Genomic DNA, 16,207 nt, shown 5'->3' with positions numbered 1-16,207 from the left:
ACTCTTTGGGTGATACAAGTTCTTTTTCCTTTGTTTATATATGCTAAAGAAGGACATACATTTTCCTGATTATTACTATTACCTTAATAAACTTATATATTGTATTATTCTTAAAGTGGTGTGTAGTCTCTCCTTAAAGAGTATCTGAACTGGAAATGGACTATTGGTTAGCAAAACACATCTACTCCAACATCAGTTTCTGACCTCACAAATGATCTTCTCAAAAAAGAGTTAAACATTCCGACAGACACTCCAAAATCATGTAGAAAACCTTTCCGGAAGAGTGGAAGCTGCCTTACTTGCCAAGTGGAACCAACTCCATATTAATGTCTATGGATTTATGTCGGTGTAATATGTAGGTGTCCTTCTAGTTTTATCCTTATAGTGTGTGTTATATGTCCTTCCGGGACCTAAATATTGATTGCCTACCTTTTGGATAATGTTTAGAATAGCTTATCCATGTTTGATCGATGGTTGTCCAGACCCTGGAGAACCATGCTAATCAGCAGAATGAAGGGGCCATGGCACTCTAGCACGTTATCACCTTCATTGTGTACACAGTCATAGCAGCTCCTCCATACAGTCAGCGGTGCCCATGAATGTGATTGAACTGCAGTACAAGGCCCTGCCACACTCTGTACCTGTGTAAACTATTAAGCGGGCACCACACATTGTCCTCTTCATTCTGGTGGCCATACAGATGACACATTCACAGTCCATCTGTCCTAAACCTCATTTAAGATTCCCCCTCACCAAATGAAAGCCTTACTGCATTCACTTAGAAGAAGAAAATCTTCATTGATATTCATCTTAGGAAATCTAAAGACATTATCTAAGGAGCTGCCGGCACAGTGCGATCCTCCTTGAATGTTTTGTGCTATGAAAAGTCACATCAGAATATTTTGAAGATAAGATGCATAAATGGAACTCACCAGGAATCCTGAGGAAGGTTTAGAGTAATGCTGCCTTTGATTTGGTCTCCGAAACTCAAGTAACCCACTGTGGCCAGCGAGATATACAAAACCATCACTATTGCCATACCAATGTTCAAGGCGCGAGTAAACGCTCTCTTTTCTTTCATTTGGTTTTCCAGGGGGAGAACCTGTAAGATAAAGCACAAAGAAAGAACGAGAGCTTAACATGCTGAAGATCACGCCTAAAGCAATGTGAGAGCATTATTTATTCATTTCTCATCTCCTATAGTTCTGATGGCTACTACAACAGTGTATACCAGGGCTACATCCTCCAGTGGGCCAAGACTCTGACATGATAAGGGGCACTAAAAGTCCAGCAGAAGAAAACGAGCCTTGGAAAATGGAGGTAGCAATAGGAAACTCTTGTGAACATGAGAACATTTAGATGTTGCTCGATCAGTTTTGGACACATTCAGACAGTCTTCTGTAGTGAAAGACCAGTTCTGACCCAACAATTCCAAGCAAATTGTGGGCTCCATCAAATCCCCCATCCACTGCTTCCAAATGAGTCCTGGTAGAAGGTCAAGTCTGAGTGAGCAGATCTATTCGGAATACACATAGATCTCCATTGCCATTCACTTGGTAATACCACATCAAAGGAGCCCATTGAAACCTCAGTTGTCAGAGTCGTGGTGATCATCTGATGATTGGAAAGTCTATATGTTGGAAAGGGGTTGTCATGACAGAACAACCCTTTGCACCAGCATCAATGGGACTGAACTATCAGATATTCTGGATCAGTAGATGGACAACGAAATATATATAAACTGATGTTTAATACCAACTGTAGTACTAAATGGTGGGAGGGGGAGCCAAGGTACACTTTCCTATAGACTTGTTAGGCTACTTTCACACTAGTGGTTTTTTTGCGGATCCTTCATGGATCTGCAAAAAAAACTTCCGTTACAATAATACAACTGCATGCATCCGGTTGTATTATGTCTTCTATAGCCATGACGGATCCATCTTGAACACCATTGAAAGTCAATGGGGGACGGATTCATTTTCTATTGTGCCATGGAAAACGAATCCGTCCCTATTGACTAACATTGTGTGGCTCAGTTTCATCAGACAGCGTTTTGGTGTCCGCCTCCAAAGCGGAATGGAGACGGAACGGAGCCAAATTGATGCATTCTGAGCACATCCTTTTCCATTCAGAAACGCTTTAGGGCAAAACTGATCCGTTTTGGACCGCTTGTGAGAGCCCTAGACGGATCTCACAAAACGAAAAGCCAAAACGCTAGTGTGAAAGTAGCCTTATTTGATGAGGTATCTGGAGCACATGACTGATGGCTCTCACATGACACCTTCCGGCTATGTGTCTCTACGCTCTGCCCTAGGTCACATGACCTATTGTCATGTGACTGCGTGCATGTGAGCGCGACACATGGCCTGGAAGTGATTGCGGCCTATACTCAAGTGATACTTTTTTACAATTAAGAGGAGCCTCTTTGTGATTGGTGTGGGTGGGTTTATTAGGCATGATTCACAATGATGATGTTACCCCCAGACGAAGGAACGCCGAAACGCACGTTGGCAACTGCCCAATACTTTTGTTGTCAGAAAGATAATCCGCTGCCAGAACTTAACGTGTGGTAGCATTATCTGACGTGTATGGCCAGCTTTAGCCTAATGGCGAGGAGAGAACAAAGAAGAGCCAATAACTGATGTCCGATAGCTGCTTCAGTATCCAATTTATCTCTGGAGCAGTATCAGCCCCAGCTATCCAGCCAAGCCATGTTCCAGGTGCACAGATTCCACTCCAGCAAGTGTAAGTAAGGCTACTTTCACACTTGCGGCAGTGTGATCCGGCGGGCAGTTCCGTCGTCGGAACTGCCTGCCGGATCCGCCGATTTGGATGTGACCGAAAGCATTTGTGAGACGGATCCGGATGCGGATCCGTCTCACAAATGCATTGCAAGAACGGATCCGTCTCTCCGCTTGTCATGCGGACAGACGGATCCGTCTTGTATTTTTTTTCACATTTTTACCAGTCTGCGCAAGCGCAGGCCGGAAGGACGGATCCGGCACTAAGGCAAGTCTTCAGTTTTTTTCGCCAGAGATAAAACCGTAGCATGCTACGGTTTTATCTTTTGCCTGATCAGTCAAAACGACTGAACTGAAGACATCCTGATGCATCGTGAACGGATTTCTCTCCATTCAGAATGCATGGGGATATGCCTGATCAGTTCTTTTCCGGTATTGAGCCCCTAGGACGGAACTCTATGCCGGAAAAGAAAAACGCTAGTGTGAAAGTACCCTAACAGAACCAAAACGGAAAGTAATCCTGCTCCACCAGAATGAAAATCTCCCTATTTATATATTTTTTTTACTTAGAACAGAGAAGAGGTTTTAATTTTCACTGCGATGCAATGAAAATTGTTCCTAGTTATCTCAGCCCGAGATTGACAGAACATAACAAATATTAACGGTCCCTCAAGTTACAATATTAATTGGTTCCAAGACGACCATTGTATGTTGAAACCATTGTAATTTGAGTCCTTGACTCTATGGGAAAACTAGTAATTGGCTCAAAAGCTCCAAAATGTAAGCCCCAAGATGAGAGAAACTGAAAATTTAAGAAAAAAAATAGGCAAATAACTAAGACTACTTTCACACCAGCGTTTTGGCTTTCCGTTTCTGAGATCCGTCTAGGGCTCTCACAAGCGGTCCAAAACAGATCAGTTTTGTCCTAATGCATTCTGAATGGAAAAGGGTCCGCTCACAATGCATCAGTTTGCCTCCGTTCAGTCACCATTCTGCTCTGGAGGAGGACACCAAAACGCTGCCTGCATCGTTTTTCTGTCCACCATGAGGCGCGGAGCAAGGTGGACGGATCCGTTTTCTCCGACACAATAGAAGACGGATCCGTCCCCCGTTGACTTTCAATGGTGTTCACGACGACTCCGTCATGGCTATAGAAGACATAATACAACCGGATCCGTTCATGACAAACGCATGCGGTTGTATTATGGTAACGGAAGTGCTCAGTAGTATGCAGGAGGCAAAGGAAGAGCGAGTATATCGCTGCTGGCGCTTGCTGTACTCAATACTCCCCTGGTCTTCATCCCTGGCACCTCGATACACTGTCCTGACTGCTTAGAGAATCAGGACGTAGTCCACGCTCTATGACTTGACGCTGCAAGGACACAGTGGAGTGCGGGCCCAGAGAAGACCAGGGAGCAGTGACTTCAGGGGAGAACGCAGGACCTGTAGAGTAGCGGCGGAGCAGGAGAGGCAAGTTAAATTACTTATTTTATCTCTGATGGGGGTTTGATCTGAGGTCTGATATGGGGGACTAATCTGATGATCTGATGTGGGGGTCTGATCTAAGGATTTTCCCCCTCTAAAAGCTAGGTGCGTCTTATGGGCAGATGTGTCTTATAAAGTGAAAAATATGGTAATTAAAGGGGCTATCCGAGACAAAAAAATGTTCCCCATATGCCTGGGCCCCTCACACTGAATCTACTTACCTGGCTCCCCGCGCCGCTCCTGGTCCCCACATCACCGCAGCTGCTTCTCCCCGTGCGTGGATGAAAACATCCAGTGTCAGGGGGAGCAGCCAATGGGAGGCGTTGATGGAGACGAGCCTTCCTAGCATCGCGGGTGACGGCTTTCCCCCCCAGAAACAGTTAATAAAATTTTATCAATGAGTTATGTGTGACCCAAAAAGGTGCCACTGAAAACGACAACTTGTCCCGGAAAAAAATACAAGCCCTCATACAGCTACATCGATGGAAAATTAAAAAAGTTATAGCTCTTAGAACAAGAATATGAAAAAATGAAAACAATTGCTAGATCACTAAGGTCCAACACATGCTGGTCACTGAGGGGTTCAGTCATCTTGAAGACATGTCTGCATAGGAGCTGCATACACAAAACAATTTGCAGAGTTGCACCATTTTTGTTAATTATGGATACTCCCTTTACAAACTAATACAAGCTTTATTTATATGAGCACTGTGCTCTTTTCTTCCTGGAGATGCGCCGTATACGGTGACCTTTCAAAGGAGCGTTCATTGATCTGCGATGCTCAATATTCTCACAACAATTTGGGTTACCCTGACATAAAAGGGTATTCCTATTGCGAAAAGTAATGGCAATATGCTAGGGCAGGACCGGTGTGGGTTCGACTGTCAAGAACTCTCCCCGATCCTGAGGATGAAGGGGCTGCGGTGCTAGTTTAGAGCTGCAGTCCAGTCATAGTTTTCACTTGACTTCCAATACTGTATCAATTTAATTTTCAAATGACCATGAAACTGTGACGCGTTTCGGCTCTAACACAAGCCTTTCTCAAACGTGCATGTTTGAGAAAGGCTTGTGTTAGAGCCGCCCGAAACGCGTTACGTTCGATGCTAATCTAGAAATAAATTGATACAGTATTACAAGTCATGTGGACGCCTACACCGCATGAAATATACCAGGTGTCAGAGTATTTCCAGAGCAAAGTTCCTGACTAGCCACTGTGCAAGGAGCTGCAGTATAGCTCCATTCAAAGGTGCACCACCTCAGCAGCCCTTTAGTCCTCCTGATCGGTGAAGGTACTGGAAGTCTGAGTCCCCCAACTGATAGTGATCGCCTATCCTAGCGACCTATCATCATTTTCTACGAGGACAATAACCCGCTAATGAAATTTTACTATGTATTATGGACTAGCCGTGTATTTCGAAAGTGTAAATTTACCAAGGTTAATGTAGGTCAGCGATCATTTCCAGAAGCATATTCGTTATTTTATTTCCTCTCTATAAACTTATGATGGCACATAATATGAAGCCTGCGATTCACCATGCTCTGCAGAAAGCGCCCCAGATCATGAAGAGCGCTCTTCTACACTACTCCACGCCAACCTTATTAATGGCCTAAGGTGCCATTTAGCACAAATGAATGAATCAAATAATATCCCTCCATTCTTTCCCACTTTACTCGGACAGAACGGCTAAATGCGAATTATTCCCTGAGGCGGGAAATCTATCAAGAGATGCGGTGCTGTAATGCAGGGAGGTTAAGGAGGACAGTGCCGAGAAGAACACGAAGGGCTTGGGGTGCGTAGGCAGAAGCGGACCGATTTCCAGGTGATAAATGTAGTCATAACACTTCACAATTTATAGCTGCAAAGTATTCTCTTCCTATGGCTGTAATATAGTAACATTCCAGAGATCTGGAAATTAAGTGCTTGCTGGATTATGTATAATTAAAATAAAGATGGAAAAACAAGATACAATAGGGATTTCCAGGACTCACATGCTGATTATCTATCCTCAGGATCAGATCGGTGGGATTCTGACCCCCGGTCTAACTCCCGGCACTACCGCCAATGAGCTGCTTGAAGAGGCTGCGGCGCTCTCATGAGCACCGCTGCCTATTTCGTGGCCAGTGACGTCGTGTTCATCGGTCACATGGCCGAGGAGCAGCTCAGTCTCATTCAAGTGAATGGGCCTGGGCTGCAGTACAAAGCTCAGCCGCTGTACAATGTACGGCGCTGTGCGTGGTTAAGCTGTGAGGAAGCCGCAGTGCTTTAAAAAAGCTGATCACTTGAATTGGCGCTCAGCTGCATTCAAATGTTATGTACACCTTAGGGGGCAATATTTTTATTACTGCATTGTACTCATTTTGAGCTAAAAATCATTTTTTTCAACTGGTCTTTATTACAATTTTGAGCCCCTTTCTCTGTACTGCTTTGAGATTCTCTAGTAGCAGGATCTGAATTTTGACTGTTCCTTCAGGCAGCGCAGCTCAGCTCCTTATCTCTGACCTTCTAAACACTCATTTTAGCGCAATTCTTATCTTAGTGATAACAATGTGGCTTAAGCGTTTTTAAACTTGAGTAATTTAGAGATAAGGTTTATGAGATGACAGATACAAATTGAAAGTGAATGTACAGCACAGCTAGATAAACGGTTAACCCTTTGTGACAGAACAGCTGAATATTTGTAATAAAGACCAAATGAAAAAATTATTTTTAGCCCAAAATAAAATCCAAAAAAAAAAAATTCCCCCCAAAGGCGTACATAGCCTTTAACTCTGGCACAGCCATTAAATAGTGTAAAAAGCATTGTCTGCCTGCAGCTCCATACACAGTATAGTTTCTGGCCTAAAAGTGCTGAATGACGGGGGTGCCAGAGAATAGGTCAGAAGTATCTGTAGCCAGGAGGGCCCCTTTACTTTGGCCATTTTGACCTACGTTAAAGACATCTGTGTGAAATCTTTGCCTTTAAAAGGCGTTTTCACTTATGGGACTCACTCCTATCTCCAGAACGGGGCCGCTGAAGTAAAGGGTGGGCAGCCGTACAAGTCTAGCCACCCTCAATTCACCGCTATGGGAGTTCTGAAAATAGCAGAGCGCTGGCTCAGCTATTTCCAGCAGTCCCATAGCAGTAAATGGAGTAGTGGCCTCGTTTCTACAGCTTGCTCTCCATTCACTGCTATGGGAATTCCAAAGATAGCTGAGCGCATTTGCTCGGCTGTTTTTGGGAGTCCCATAGCAATGAACAGGAGGACAAGGCAATGTATGTGTTCTGGAAATAGGGGAGGGTCCCAGGGGTGTCACCAGTACCTATCTGACAATTGTGGCATATCCTAGACATATGCCACAAATCTTGAGATGGCAAAACCCCTAACTTAACTACTATAACGATTTTTAATGATTGCATTTTAATAATTTGGGGCTAAAAATATATTTTTCGTTTGGTCTTTTAAAAATGTTCAGCTGTTTTTGAGATACAGGGGTTAAAAAAAAATCAATCTGATTGCAGACTATCACTTCTCAGTCCGATCAGCTGACTGCTCATGTGAAGCCTTATTTCTGATCTCCTGACATCAAAAACACTCATTTAAGGGTACTTTCACACTAGCGTTAGAAGAATCTCTGCCGGATCCGGAAATCGATATGCAAATGAATATCATTTGTTTCCAGATCCGGATCTGTCGGACAAATGCATTGAAATATCGGATTCGTCTCTCCGGTGTCATCCTGAACACTTGGTACCGGATCCGGCATTAATACATTTCAATGGAAATTAATGCCGGATCTGGCAAGTGTTCCAGAATTTTGGCCTGAGAAAATACCGCAGGCCAAATACCGTAAAAGTGTCGGAACGGAGGACATCTGGATGCATACTGAATGGATTGCTTTCCATTCACAATGCATTAGGACAAAACTGATGCGTTTTTTTTCCGGTATTGTGCCCCTATGACGGAACTCAATAGAGGAAAACTAGCCTAAGTCATATTGGTATCAGTTTGATAAGAGTCTAGATATAATTGATAACAGTTTGATAAGAGTCTAGCTTTTACTTTTATTGCTCCTATCTTTCGTTCTGGGCTGTGGTCACATGACCATGTCCATTGCTCTTTCTGATTTCCTGTGATGTTATGTCTATGGACAGGGCAGTGATAGGGGAGTGTCCATGTAACTAGCTGGGTGGGAGGAGCTATAAACTAACTGGGCGTTGTTAGGAGCAGTGATAGGGTAGTGTCTATGTAATTAGCTGGTGGGAGGAGCTATAAACTAGCTGGGTGATGTTAGGGGCAGTGATAGGGGAGTGTCTATGCAACTAGCTGGGTGGGAGGAGCTATAAACTAGCTGGGGGCGTTGTTAGGGGTGGTGGTGGAGCTGTGGCAAAGGAAGGAGAAGTGCATCATGGGTTTGGTTGGATACAGCAACAGGAAGTGCTACATACAGGATGGAAATAGACCACAGGGAATGGTTTATATGATAAGAACAAGTCAGAAGAGTCCAAACAGAAAAAAAGCATAGAGAAGATGAGATCTGGAAATCCCCTTTGAGACAAGCTCCTCCCATTTTCAGGTCAAGAGTAGAAAATTCAGGACTCTTGATGCATGTAATGCAAGGGCGGCTTCAGTCCGTCAGAATGGAAGTTGCTCATATACAATGGCTTGAGGGCTCATTCAGACGGCCGTAGTGATTTGGGCTCTGCAAATTTCGGATGTGCAAAACACGGAAAGCGGCCGTGTGCATTCCTCATTTTGGGAATCACACATGGCCGGCACTATGATAGAAATGCCTATTCTTCTCCACAATTGCAGACAAGAATAGGACATGCTCTATCTTTTTTGCACGGCCTCAGAACAGAACTTCGGATGCGGACAGCACCCGCCCACTGAAATGAATGGGTCCGGACCCGTTCCGCAAACAGTCATCTGAATGAGCCCTAAAAGTATAGATTGAAATCTTATTTCTCCAGAATGAAGCAAAGGATGCTAAGTGATTGGTATCATTATATTCAGCTGAGCTGGCCCTACAATGCATTGTGGCTGGTATATCAGTGATTTTCCTGGTGACAGACTCCCTTTAAGGGGGGATTCTCATAATGTATCCATTTTGAGGTACGCAAATCACGGGTTCGCAAAATACGGATGCAGTCCACATGCATCCAGCACTTTTCGCTGGCCCCATTGAAAGAAATGCAAAACTGACAAGAATAGAATTTTTGGTTTAGTCGCACGGATGCAGACACCACATGGATGACATTCGTGTGCTATCGGCATTTTTTGCTGCCCCACAGAAATTAATGGGTCTGCGTGCAATCCGCAAAAAATACAGATCAGATACAGACTGAAAATACGGTCATCTGAATATGGCCTAAATGTCACGGCCTGCCCTATGAGAGGCCTGAGAAGATCTGATAGACTTGCTGCACGTTCCTTGCTGTTGTTTTGGGCAGGATCCCACCTCCCCACAGGTTCTGCTCATTAGCTATTTAGTGGTTCTATTTATACCCGCCTCTCACTACAGTCTTTGAGGTTTATATTTGCTCCTGGAGTTCTCAGCTAGTATTTGGTGGATCTCCTGCTCCCCGTCCGTCTAAAGCTAAGTCCTCCTTCCTTGCTTTCGTTGTGTGTTCTGGCTAGGCCTCAGGGAGACGCTGGTTCCTTCATAAGAGCAAGGAACCGGTTGTCTTATCTCCAGCTCCCTAGCTGAGGGTTTGTTTCAGTGTCAGCAGGGCTTAGGTTCCAGAGCATGAGCACTTCCACCTTTAGGATTTGCTCATGTTGCCAGCAGTCAGGGAAAGGCTGAGGGATTGTCAGGTGGTGACCTTTCCCTCTTCCCTAGCTTTGGGGCCTAGCCTGGTGTTTTTGCTACTGTTGTTGTATTTCGTTTTCTTCCCTTCCCTCGCCTATCGTGACATTATAAACCGCCCAAACCGTAATTTTTTTTTCTTTGCTATGTGCGAAATGGAAGCTGTTGATGCACTGATGGATCGCATCCAGGGATTGTCTTTGGAGGTAGCCGAAGTCCGTAATTCAGTTCCACTGTGTCAGAGATCTCTGGCGTCTTGTTCCGCTAGTGGGAACCAGGTCAGCCTTGAACCTAAGGTCACCTCTCCCAGATAGGTTCTCTGGGGGAAGTGATAACTTTGTTCGGTTCAGAGAAACTTGTAAATTGTATTTTCGTCTGCGTCCGATCTCATCTGGGGACGAAAATCAAAAAGTGGGGATCATCATTTCTCTGCTAAAAGGTGATGCTCAACCTTCGGCCTTTTCTCTACCGATCGGTTCCCAGTCCCTCCGATCGGTGGATGAATTTTTCAGAGCCCTGGGAGTCAGGGAGAACGTTCTGCTGAGTCATATTGTTCTGAATTTAGAAGATGGGCGACTGACTCGGAGTGAAATGACCCAGCACTTCGTAGTCAGTTCTGTCATGAGCTGTCAGAGACTAAAAGATGCCCTTGCGTTTCATGAAAACCCTGATTCTTTGGAGGCGGCCATGTCCCTAGCCGTACGGATTGAGAGACGCCTGAGAGAGAGGTGCAAGGTTGCCCTTAACCAGGATGCACTAACATGTGGGGAAACTATCCCTTCTGTCCCTTGGGGCACAGAGACACTTGAGCCAGTGTCTGGTGATGAGCCTATGCAGTTGGGTCAGGTCTCTTCTTGCCCTGGTAAAAGGAACTTTAGAGTTCAGAGAAGACTCTGTTTCTTCTGTGGTAAAGAAGAACATTTCATTAATGTTTGTCCTTTTATTAAGCCTCAAGGTGGAAAAGAAAGAAAAAAAAAGGGGCTCTTTCCAAAAAATCGAGTTCCCTTACTCTTGGTAGCGTGAATGGGGAGTCAGAAAAAGTATATTTGTCTTCCACCTGCAGTACCCGATTTCTCCTGCCTGCCATGGTGGCGCTAGACTCTGAAAATATGGAGTTAGAAGTATTTGTTGACAGTGGCGCAGGAGTTAACCTTATTGATTCTGAATTTGTTCAAAGTCATGGTTTTAAAACAAGCGCATTAAAGCAAAGGGATATCGGCCTTTGCTAATGATTCCGCTCCTCTCTGGCAAAAGTATCTAACTCATATTGTGCAGGATATTCATTTAAGGGTTTGTGATTCTCATGTTGAGTCAATTTCTTGTTTTGTACTGAAGGGTTTGCCTGCTCTTCTGGTACTGGGTTTACCATGGTTGATCAAACGTAACCCTACCATTGATTGGCAAACTAGACAGATCAGAAATTGGAGTGATTTTTATATGGACAACTGTCTCGGAGCATCTATTTCTGTGGTATCCACTAAGGTGTTACCTCCGTTTCTTTCTGATTTTTCAGACGTATTCTCTGAGGGTGGAAATCAGGGGTTGCCCCCTCACCGAGAGTATGATTGTCCGATCAATCTTATTCCCGGAGCTAAATTGCCAAAATCTCGGTTATATAATCTTTCCCAACCCGAAAAAGTAGCTATGCGGGAGTATATTGCCGAGAGTTTGGCAAAAGGACATATTAGACTATCAAAGTCACCTATGGCTGCTGGCTTCTTTTTTGTAAAAAAAAAAAAAAAAGATGGGACCCTTAGACAGTGTTTAGATTTCTGGGAACTAAATCTTATTACTGTCCATGATCCTTATCCTCTTCCCTTGATCCCGGATTTATTTGATCAGATTGTCGGAGCCAAGGTGTTTTCTAAATTGGATTTAAGAGGGGCTTATAATCTGATAAGAATCAGGGAAGGGGATGAATGGAAGACAGCCTTCAATACCCCTTAGGGCCACTTTGAGAACTTGGTCATGCCCTTTGGTTTGACTAATGCCTCGGCGGTCTTCCAGCACTTTATCAATGACATTTTTCATCATTTGGTGGGGAGGTTTGTTGTTATTTACCTCAATGACATACTAATTTACTCACCCGATATGGAGACTCATCAGGATCATTTAAGACAAGTATTATTGATCCTTCAGGAGAATAAATTGTATGCCAAGTTGGAAAAATGTGTGTTTGCTGTTCAGGAGCTGCAGTTCGTTTTTTGCCATTGTTAATCCGGTTGCGTTTCGTCTGGAACTTCCGCAGGCATGGAAGATCCATAATGTGTTTCACAGGTCTTTGTTGAAGAAGTATGTTGAACCTGTTGAACCATCTCCTTTGCCACCTCCTCCTGTCTTGGTAGATGGTAATCTGGAGTTTCAGATCTCCAGAATACTCAACTCGTTTGTTCTTCGTGGTTCCCTTCAGTACCTTGTACATTGGAGGGGATACGGTCCTGAGGAAAGAATGTGGGTTCCGGCAACCGATGTCAATGCTAATCGCCTTGTTAAGGCCTTTCACAGGGCACACCCGGATAAGGTTGGTCCTGGGTGCCCGGAGGTCACCCGTAAAAGGGGGGGTACTGTCACAGCCTGCCCTGTGAGAAGCCTGAGAAGATCTGATAGACTCACGTGCAGCAAGTCTACCTGACAGATCTTTCTCTTTTTCCTTGCTGTTGTTTTGGGCAGGATCCCACCACCCCACAGGTTCTGCTCATTAGCTATTTAGTGGTTCTATTTATGCCCGCCTCTCACTATAGCCTTTGCGGTTTATATTTGCTCCTGGAGTTCTCAGCTAGTGTTTGGTGGATCTCCTGCTCCCTGTCCGTCTAAAGCTAAGTCCTCCTTCCTTCCCTTTCGTTGTGTGTTCTGGCTAGGCCTCAGGGAGACGCTGGTTCCTTCACAAGAACAAGGAACCGGTTGTCTTATCTCCAGCTCCCTAGCTGAGAGTTTGTTTCAGTGTCAGCAGGGCTTAGGTTCCAGCACATGAGCACTTCCACCTATAGGATTTGCTCATGCTGTCAGCAGTCAGGGAAAGGCTCAGGGATTGTCAGGTGGTGACCTTTCCCTCTTTCCTAGCTTTGGGGCCTAGTCTGGTGTTTTTGTTACTGTTGCATTTGGTTTTCTTCCCTTCCCTCACCGACCGTGAGACTAAATTAATGTTGGCTGGGATTTCTACAGGAACAGCCAACTATCTAATCAGGCTTTAAGCGTGCAGGTCTATAGGGGGTAGGAAGGAACAGTCACTGACCGACAATAGTCCAACTGCTATCTAAGGTGTATTAGCCACTATAGATGGCCTGGCGGTTCGGCCGGTGGTCGTTTCGCAGTGAACTTTGCGTGTTCGCAATTCGCCGAACATGCGAACATATGGAGAAATTCGCTCCCGCCATATTCTTTTACATTATGAAGAACTTTGACCCATGACACATCCATCAGGTGGTACAGGACAGCCAATTGAGACATTTCAGCACATGGACATACCCCCTACCTTATAAATAAACCTGATCTGGCCGCCATTTTACATTCATTGTTTTGCCAGTGTAGGGAGAGGTTGCTGTGTGGAGCAGGGACAGGCTGTTAGGGACACCAAACGCTAGCTAATAGGGCCACAAAAGTCATTTTAAGGACTAGTATAGGTGTGGTATCTATATGTGTGATACACAGAGGGGTGCGATCTACTTATACTTTTATAATGAGTCAAAAACACATAGATCTATATAGTGATCACCTGGAAGTCAGGGGCCTAGGGGCTTATTAGGGCCATTTTTATATAGGGTAAGGTTCCGGACGGGGTCGCTCTTATCAGGGCGGGTGGTCTGTGGTTAGGCTATCAGGGCAAGAATAGCACCCCCCTATAGGGCAATATCAGGGACAGTTCTTTGCCCACCCGGTCCTTCAATACCACATCATCATCTAGCCCAGGGATAGATGGTTTTTGCTTTCCCTCCGTGATTCATGGATGTGCACTGGAACCCCCCGGATTGTGGTAGGACATATGGTTTCTGATTTGGTGCCGCCGAGCACCTGATTTAGTGCTGCCGAGCATTTGTTATTGCCTACCACATCTATGCTTTTTGCTTAAAGGGGTTCTGCACTTTGTTTTAACTGATGATCTATCCTCTGGATAGATTATCAGCATCTGATCGGCGGGGGTCCGACAACTGGGACCCCCGCTGATCAGCTGCTTGAGAAGGCAGCAGCGCTTCAGAAGCGCCGCAGCCTTCTCGCTGTTTACCACTGGCCCAGTGACGTCACGACTAGTATCAACTAGCCTGGGCGGGGCTAAGCTCTGTTCACTTGAATGAAACTTAGCCCTGCCCACGCTAGTTGATACTAGTCATGACGTCAGTGGGCCAGCAGTAAACAGTGAGAAGGCCGCGCCGATGCTGGAGCGCCGCTGCCTTCTCAAACAGCTGATCGGCGGGGGTCCTGAGTCGGACCCCCGCCGATCAGATGCTGATAATCTATCCAGAGGATAGATCATCAGTTAAAACAAAGTGCAGAACCCCTTTAACTTTAATAATTTAATTAATTTTCATTTTGAGGGATATCTTTTCCATTCACACGTCCGCAAAATGGGTCCGCATTCGTTTCGCAATTTTGCGGAACGGGTGCAGACCCATTCATGTTTAATGGGGCCGGAATGTGCTGTCCGCATCCGCATTTGCAGATCCGCATCCGCATTTGCGGATCCGCACTTCCGCATCTGTGCTTCCGTTTCCGCGAAAAAATAGAACATGTCCTATTCTTGTCCGCATTTGCAGACAAGATTAGGCATGTTCTATTATAGTGCCGGCGATGTGCGGTCCACAAATTGCGGAATGCACATTGCCGGTGTCCGTGATTTACGGATCCGCAAAACACTTACGGACGTGTGAATGGACCCTCATAGTAAAATTATTAAAAGGTTACGTTTTATCTTTATGTATATTCTAATGGATTGCCTTCCTTGTACAATGTTATAATATACTTTCTATGTTAGAAAGTATATTATAGTGCATTTGTATTGTGCGGCAGTTGTGTGCGGTTCTGCTGCGATACCGCAGGTATATAGAGGGACAAGCGCTATCGGAACAAATAATTTCTAGTGGTGTGATAACCAGTCGTCCCCCAAAAAAAATGATTGAAGCGGGGTGTTATATACCAATATACTTTCTTTATAGTGCATTTGGGTACTGTATAGTGCATTTGCGCATACGCAAAAATTATATTGCCGATATTTCGCATTTAAAAAAAATGATAAATGGAGATCGCTAATTCGAATAATACATCTGGCCAGTCACTGTCCATGTTGTGGGACTATTTGTGCACTTCTAGTAATTATTTCTTGGCTGCAAATATGAGCTGAAGGTTTTTCAGGTTCGCCTGACATTAAAATGAATGGGGCCCGCCGCGAACTTGCGGTTCGCGAACATTTGATCGCGTTCGCGAACACGTCCCGGCAGATGTTCGTCCATCACTATTAGCCACCTCTATAAGGGGACACATGGGTGCGGGTTTACAAACAGAAATTCTGCACAAATTTCCATGTGGATTTCTGTGCATTTCCATACCAAAAATCTGCACAAACAATGACTTGCTGCAGATTTCTAAATCCGCATGGCAGGTCAGTTTCAACATGGAAATAAAAAGCAAAGTGTACATGAGCTTTGTCAAATCTCATCCACTTTTCTGGTACTGTATTACGCATAGAAAAACCGTGCATAATCCGCAAAGTGCGCAGGTAGGCTAAGATTTCAAAGAGAAGGGAAAATGCATTGCAAAATGGAGCAACATGTTCCAAATGAGAGGAGTAAAAGCATCTTCATATTTTTACGTTCCAGCACTGATGTCAGAATTCCTCGAAGCGAAGTTTGGTCACTATGAACAGCGAGGTCCGGAAATGTGTGTTTCATCAACTGAAGGGGAAATGCAGCAATTCATCATGGTGGGAGCGGGGCCGAGGCTCAGGGCTGCTGATGAATTGCACTTTTTGAGGAAGGAAAATACAACTTTATATTCTGGCAAATATCCATGCAGATTCAGTCTGTGAATCCCAACTCTACAGACCGTAACATCAGCCTGCGAGCCTTGACACTCCAGCATAGCACGCAACGCACGATTATTTGTACACACTCCACTCACTTTCAGGAACCAAAAGAGATTATACACAGCCGTTAACTCCTGCTTTACAAGATTAGAACAATATGGCTGTGTTTTGTTCTGAAAA

The 16,207-nt window shown here is 44.7% G+C and overlaps 1 protein-coding gene across 2 annotated transcripts in view; it reads right to left on the bottom strand.

Annotated features, from left to right (window-relative positions):
* The window catches only part of SLC36A4 (solute carrier family 36 member 4), a 260,721-nt gene that overhangs the window by 170,041 nt on the left and 74,473 nt on the right, over window positions 1-16,207 (bottom strand). For both annotated transcript variants that reach the window (XM_040426349.1, XM_040426350.1), the window contains one exon: window positions 933-1,102. In XM_040426349.1, the coding sequence (XP_040282283.1) occupies window positions 933-1,102 (170 nt within the window). The remainder of the gene's footprint in view (window positions 1-932; window positions 1,103-16,207) is intronic.

The sequence above is a fragment of the Bufo bufo genome, chromosome 3 (assembly GCF_905171765.1).
Source record: "Bufo bufo chromosome 3, aBufBuf1.1, whole genome shotgun sequence".
NCBI lineage: Eukaryota > Metazoa > Chordata > Amphibia > Anura > Bufonidae > Bufo > Bufo bufo.
This window is presented reverse-complemented; position numbering and strand designations above follow the sequence as displayed.